Source organism: Colias philodice, chromosome 17, assembly GCF_061535455.1.
Source record: "Colias philodice isolate Cphi_HAF_F1 chromosome 17, ilColPhil1 Martin Lab GWU primary, whole genome shotgun sequence".
NCBI classification, from domain to species: domain Eukaryota; kingdom Metazoa; phylum Arthropoda; class Insecta; order Lepidoptera; family Pieridae; genus Colias; species Colias philodice.
The window spans coordinates 221,185-228,157 of record NC_143102.1 but is presented as its reverse complement, the minus strand read 5'-3'; the positions used below and the strand labels follow the sequence as shown (position 1 = coordinate 228,157).

Sequence of the window (6,973 nt, the reverse complement as noted above, 5' to 3'; positions counted from 1 at the left end):
CTTTTCTTCATTTTTTAAAGTGTACAAATATGGATGTACGTTTTTCCTTGAAACAATAAAACATTAGTTTATGTTGTTTATGTTGGCGTCTAGTAGTAATGTTCAAGTAATGTAATATTGTTGGGTGTTTATAGATTAAATAACAAATTGATTACTAATAATTTCTCTATCACGCTAATTTAATTCACATTCAAATGTTGAAAACATATTTTCTACAAACATTTAAGTATTGGTAACTAACACATGCCGTTCACGACAGTTATTAGAAATTTATAAGAATATAAATAGTTAAATTTTTTACAATGGCAATCTTACACGATCATATTCAAAGTTTATTTCTCAAACGGAAGGATACAAGCTGCCTCTCTCTTATATTCTTTCAAAGCTTTTTCAACTCTACCACCGAGTTCGGGATCAATCTCTTTAAATGTTTTTACTGCTCTTATTTGTAGGGAAGGTATAGCAGATACTAAGGTATCCATTATATTGCTGATCACGCGGTCCTTCTCACCTTTCGACATATTTTGATAAATACGTGCTGTTTGGGCAAAATTGTTGGATTTTCCTTCAAAAATTTCAATCAAATCCGCTCTATAAGTATCGTTATACGGCACTGGTCCGTTGAAAGAGTTTTCATAATAATTTGGTGAATCCTTTTTGTTATCTCTGACTGGAGCATGACCATCTCTATTGTAAGTATGTGCATAGAAGGGACAGTTTACCTTAATGTTATTAAAGTTAGCTCCTAAACGGTAAAGGTGGGCATCTCTATATACGAAGCTACGAGCTTCAAATGTCTTGTCCGGTGCTCCGTCAATACCTGGCACTAGGTTACAAGGACAGAATGCTAGTTGTTCTACTTCTGCAAAATGATTTACTGGATTTCTATCAAGAACTAATCGTCCCACAGGAACGAGCGGGACTAAATCTTCAGGAATCTCTAAAGTCAAATCAAATACATCGATACTTAAATTGAGCGCTTGCTTCAGACTCATTACCTGTATACTGAAGGTCCAGCTGACCTTCTTCCCGCAAGCGATAGCTTCATATAAATCTCTAGTAAACACATCAGGATCAGTGCCCTCAAAAATTCTGGCTTCTTCTGTGGTAATGCTCGCTTTTCCAACATCGGAAATAAAGTGTAACCTAGCAAAATAAATATCACCAAATTTGTTTTGTAATTGGTACGTGTGAATACTAAATCCATTCATATGTCGATAACCTTTCGGTATACCATCGTCTCCTAACGTAGTTAGAATTGTGCTAATGCTCTCTGGATATAATGTCATGAAGTCCCATAGCACGTTGCTGTCTCGAACTGCCGTGGCAGCATTTTTTCTCTGTGATCGTATACATGTAGGAAATAATACTGGATCCTTAAGAAAAAACATAGAGGTGCTGAAGCCGACAAAATCAAAATTTCCTTCTTTTGTATAGAATTTAACTGCGAATCCTCGCGTACCTCTGAATAAGTCACTGCCCCCTCGTTCTATGACTGTCGGCGAAAACCTGACTGCAACGGGAGTTGTCTTTCCAATTCCATTAAGAAAATCGGCTTTAGTGTATTGTTCTACATTATGAGTCACTTCAAAGTAACCAAATGCTCCAGCTCCTTTAGCGTGAATGGTTCGTTCCGGTATTCGTTCACGAATAACGTGGGTGATGGAGTCCATGAAGAAGTTGTTGTAAATCAGTTTTTTGTTCAAGGTCGAGGTGTCGCGACGTTCCACTGGCGCGCCGCTACTCGTGGTCATAATGACGGTAGTCTTCTGGAATAAATTCATACAATTGTAATCTATTCTACACATTTTAGTTACCCATCATTCTCTATAAATAAAACTGAAGCGATAAGTTTATCTGCTCTATTGTTAAAAACATATTTATGCCGCTTTTTAATAATTTGTGAATAATTTATAAAAATTATCGAATCACCTACTAACTAACATGCCTCCGTCCTCAAAAATTTAGAATTATGAAAGTATTTAGTAGGATTACCTTATGATGCACTCACCTCATTCCTTTGTCTAAATAATTCAATTTGATCCCGAACTGGATCAAGCTCTACATCCCGACTGTGAACACATCCACACAGTAACGCTAGACTCAACCATTTTAATGGAAACATATCGCACATCATTATACCATACGTAATAGCACTGTATGCCAATTCAGAATTATTTGTAAAAATAACATAGGCACTTTTGCTTTTATAGCGAAAAAATTAATATCGAATATACAGGTTGTACTTATTTACAAACTGTATATTTCGATATAAAACAACCTTCAATAATACGTTTGTAAGAATTAGGATGAAAGAAAGAAACCATTTATTTCAATACACAACAATAGCATTGTAAATTAAAAAAGTAATAAAAACATAAATTTACTTTAATTACGCTTTAATATTATATTAAACTGCAAAATAAATACGTATAGTCAAACTTAAGAAAATATCGGACATTCATGACCGATATTATTAGATTTTGTCCGTAGTATTTGACCGGTAAAGCATAAAAAATTTTCTTCTTCATTTTATTGAACACTAGCGACCCGCCCCGGCTTCGCACGGGTGCAATGATGTTACTAAATACACTACAGAAAAACTGTGAACGTTGTATATAAAATTAAAAACATAGCGGCCCGCTCGACTCGCCCGATAGCCGGGCGGCCGGCCGGTACCGCCGCAAACGCTACGTCCCGCAATTTTTAAATCTGTAATATCTTCGAAAATATTCACTTAAATCATACGGTGTAAAGGGCCATATAGATCTATATTAAATGAACAATGTATTCAAGGTATTTAATTGGTTAAGGATTAATGCTGTATTGGTTAAAATCGCATCGAAAATTAGCCATTATTTGTCGTAAAAAGTAAATGACAAAAAAAAGTTATTGTGGGTTATCCATAAGAGATAGACATATACCATCGCGGACTTTTCTGTAGACCTTTTCAATGTGTATAATACTTAGTACATTATTTTGATAAAACTCGTAGGGTTCAGCCTGCGTTTGCAATGTAAGCGGAAAAAATGTAATTTTTTACGACATCACATCTAAAAACCTCAAAAATAAGAGTACTTCTCCACTATTTAATGGATGTTATTATACATATAAACCTTCCTCTTGAATCACTCTATCTATTAAAAAAAACCGCATCAAAATCCGTTGCGTAGTTTTAAAGATTTAAGCGTACAAAGGGACATAGGGACATAGGGACAGGGAAAGCGACTTTGTTTTATACTATGTAGTGATAGTAAAGAAAAATAAGTGGAGCCTCTTCTATGTGACAATTTTTCCAATTTCAAAAAAAAAACATTTTGTTAGATGAAAAAACTTTGCTACGTAAAATAAAATAAAACATCCTTTTTCAAAGTACTAAATGTATGCATTTATCTTTTTCCAATTTATAAGTGTCGATTCTTTATCAAAATATGCAAATTCTTGTTATAATAGAATTCTATATTATTTTTATGATTAGCTTTTGTCTATCAGGTAAGTAATAAACTGTGTCCCACTTCCAAAAATATTCACAGTGATTTTGAGTGATTGAATATTACATTTTTATAATATTTAGTAAAAAACCACTGTATTTCATACAAATGATTTAATTTAATATTTTTGAAAACCATTTTTGAAAAATTGATGATCATTTTGAAACTATGTAAAATCACAAGTGAGTATTATTTAACTCACACACACCACAAAACCACATAATAACAATTTCAAGGCGATTTAACTTTGCAACAACTAATCGTAAATATGAATTTTATTTTCACTAGCTTTGAACATAATAGTATTATGTAGTTAATAGATCTCGCCAAATTTATTCTGAAACTTTTTCTGTTACTTCCCATTACTGGTATTCGTTTTTCTGCCATAACAATAATAAATTTTTATACTCACATTATTCTAAAGGATTGATGTGGAATGTGGATGTGTATTTCCGGATGAAAATTAATAATGTTATTTATGATGCTAGTTGAAAATGGGAAAGTAAATGAAGAGTAGATTGTATATATTTTTATTACAACAAAAATACAATATCGATTGATACCAATTAAGTAATCAAGTGTATTTATTCAAGCAACATTGTTTAGAGCTTTAAATAACATGTACAAGAAATAAATCATAATATTTTAAAAACCTAATAGCATTGTATTGTATCAATCCTCAAATGGTAGGGTGCAAGCAGCTTCTCTGTGATATTCTTCTAAACCTTGCTCCACTCGGCCACCGAGCTCTGGGTCAATTTCCTTAAATATTTTCACTGCTTTAACCTGCAGAGACGGTAGGGCGGGCCCTAAACTACTCAAAAGATTACTGATTAAGCGGTCCTTCTCACCTGTCGAAATATTTTGATAAATACGTGCTGTTTGAGCAAAATTGTTTGGTTCTTTCTCAAAAATTTCTATTAATTCCGATCTATAAGTATCGTTATACGCCATTGGTCCATTAAAAGAGTTTTCGTAATAATTTGGTATATCCCGTTCGTTGTCTCCCACAGGAGCGCGACCATCTCTGTTATATGCGTGTGCATAGAATGGACAATTAACCTTAATTTTATTAAAGTTAGCTCCTAAACGATAAAGGTGAGCATCTCTATATGCGAAACATCGAGCTTCAAATACCTTATCAGGTGCTCCGTCAATACCTGGCACTAGGTTACAAGGACAGAACGCTAGTTGTTCTATTTCTGCAAACTGATTTACTGGATTTCTATTAAGTACTAATCGTCCCACAGGAACGAGTGGTACTAAATCTTCAGGAATTTCTAATGTTAAATCAAAGACATCGATGTTCAAATTAAGTGCTTGTTTCAGACTCATTACCTGTATACTAAAGGTCCAGCTGACCTTTTTCCCGCAAGCGATAGCTTCATATAAATCTCTAGTAAACACATCAGGATCAGTGCCCTGTAACTCTCTAGCTTCTTCGGAGGTAATGCTCGCTTTCCCAATATCGGGGGTTATGTGTAATCTAGCAAAATAGATCTCGCCAAATTTATTCTGAAACTGATATGTGTGTATGCTAAACCCAGGAATATGACGGTACCCTTTAGGTACGCCATCATCTCCTGATGTAATTAAAAATAGGCTTAAACTCTCTGGGTATATTGTCAAAAAATCCCACATCATATTACTATCCCGGATACCTGTCGACGGATTTCTTCTCTGCCCACGTACGAAAGTAGTAAATAATATTGGATCCCTAGCAACAAACATAGGGGTATTGAATCCGACAAAATCAAAATTTCCTTCTTTTGTGTAGAATTTAACCGCAAATCCTCGCGCACCTCTGAATAAGTCACTGCCTCCTCGTTCTACGACTGTCGGTGAGAATCTCACTGCAATAGGCGTTCTTTTTCCGACTCCGTTTAGAAAATCGGCTTTAGTGTATTGAGAGACGTTATGTGTAACTTCGAAGTAACCAAATGCGCCCGTTCCTTTAGAGTGAACGACGCGTTCTTGGATTCGTTCACGAGTGACATGGGAGAGAGAGTCCATGAAGTAGTTGTTGTAAATCAGTCTTCTGTTCAAGGTCGAGGTGTCGCGACGTTCCACTGGCGCGCCGCTACTCGTGGTCATGAGGAGGCTGGCTCCCTGAGATATAAAATTAAATACGTTATAATTTTCACATGCACACAATATTATTGATATTAATGCATTTATCGTTGTTTGCAAGTCAACCATTATAAGAATTTTCTTCCTCATTTCTATTAACGTGTTTTATCAGTAATGAAGTTTTAATTATTACTGCTGAAATTATTTTCCTTGAAGCATATTTTAATCAATTCGTCTTAAAATACTCCTGCTAACTTCGAAATTGCTCTAAATGCAGGCAAACTATGAGCATTACATAGACTTGGTTCTGCGATGTATTTAAAAATATAATTTTGACGCTAACTTCTCTTTCGTCAGTAAATAAATTATCTCCGAATTGAGAATATCCATAATATTACTATCGCCAAGCTATTCATTTGTAGGTACATTTATTTGATTTCTGTACTATGTCATATTTATTTTTTAAAATGTGCCTTTTTTTCATATCTATCGTATAAAGAGAGTAGCGATAGGCTTATCACCATTGTTGAGTTAATTTAATACTGTGTTTGTTTTAATAGTCTGTTATTGATAATTATATACGATTACATAATATTATAGCGTATGGGAATTAGAAATTTCATTAGAATTTCATTTTAAATTTTAAGATATTAATCGATTATTGTCTTCTCATTATTTTTAAAACAAAATTCTAATTCTTCGTAAAAAAAATTGGTTGTCTGTAAAGTCGGTTTACTGACGATAGTACTGTTGAACGTGACAACGTCCGATTGTGCTTCTTTGTCGCTCGTTCCGCGCTCTCGCTTGCACTTCAAGCCTTACATGGAACGCCTCAGAGCGAGGTAACGCCGCATGAGTCATGTTTTTTCGTGCGTGCAGCCGGCTCCATCGAATTATAAGACGTTTTCACGTCAAAAACTTTAGTCTACTTAAATTTTTTTACTTGTTCCAGGATGTAATATAACATTCGCATGGGAATTTCCTCAACCTGCGAGCTAGCTGTTGTAAGAGCTAATAATTATTATAATATGATAAACTCACCGCAGTTCTTTGTCTATATATTTCGATTTGATCCCGAACTGGATCAAGCACTATCTCCGCTAGGGCAGACCCACTCAGCATCAACACTAAACACAGCCATATTAATGTATTGCTTTTCATTATTACAAACGTTCGTTACAATTGTGTGTATATAAATATAATTTTTTGCTTATATAGCGGCTGATACCGTCTGTTAATATATAGGATGTACTTCTTATGAAATAAGATACGGTTCTATACACCAAATGTACTCGTTTAAAAAGAATTGTAATTATTGATATTTATAAGAATTTCAAAAGGATAAGTTAATTTTTAAAATCACTTTTGATTAATTACCTATGTAGAGAATTTGAATAAGCACTTCGACTATG

General features: G+C 34.2%; 1 protein-coding gene and 1 pseudogene across 1 annotated transcript; both read right to left on the bottom strand.

Moving 5' to 3' along the window:
* Nucleotides 1-237: 237 nt before the first annotated feature.
* On the bottom strand, nucleotides 238-1,769 carry LOC149480776 (catalase pseudogene; annotated as a pseudogene).
* A 2,252-nt stretch (nucleotides 1,770-4,021) lies between these two features.
* On the bottom strand, nucleotides 4,022-6,731 carry LOC149480775 (catalase-like). Its single transcript, XM_089705958.1, has 2 exons — nucleotides 6,603-6,731; nucleotides 4,022-5,600 (listed from the first exon to the last, which is right to left on the bottom strand). Exons 1-2 carry the CDS (start codon nucleotides 6,720-6,722, stop codon nucleotides 4,164-4,166), a joined length of 1,557 nt encoding a protein of 518 aa, XP_089562084.1. The 5' UTR covers nucleotides 6,723-6,731; the 3' UTR covers nucleotides 4,022-4,163.
* Between the last annotated feature and the right edge of the window lie 242 nt (nucleotides 6,732-6,973).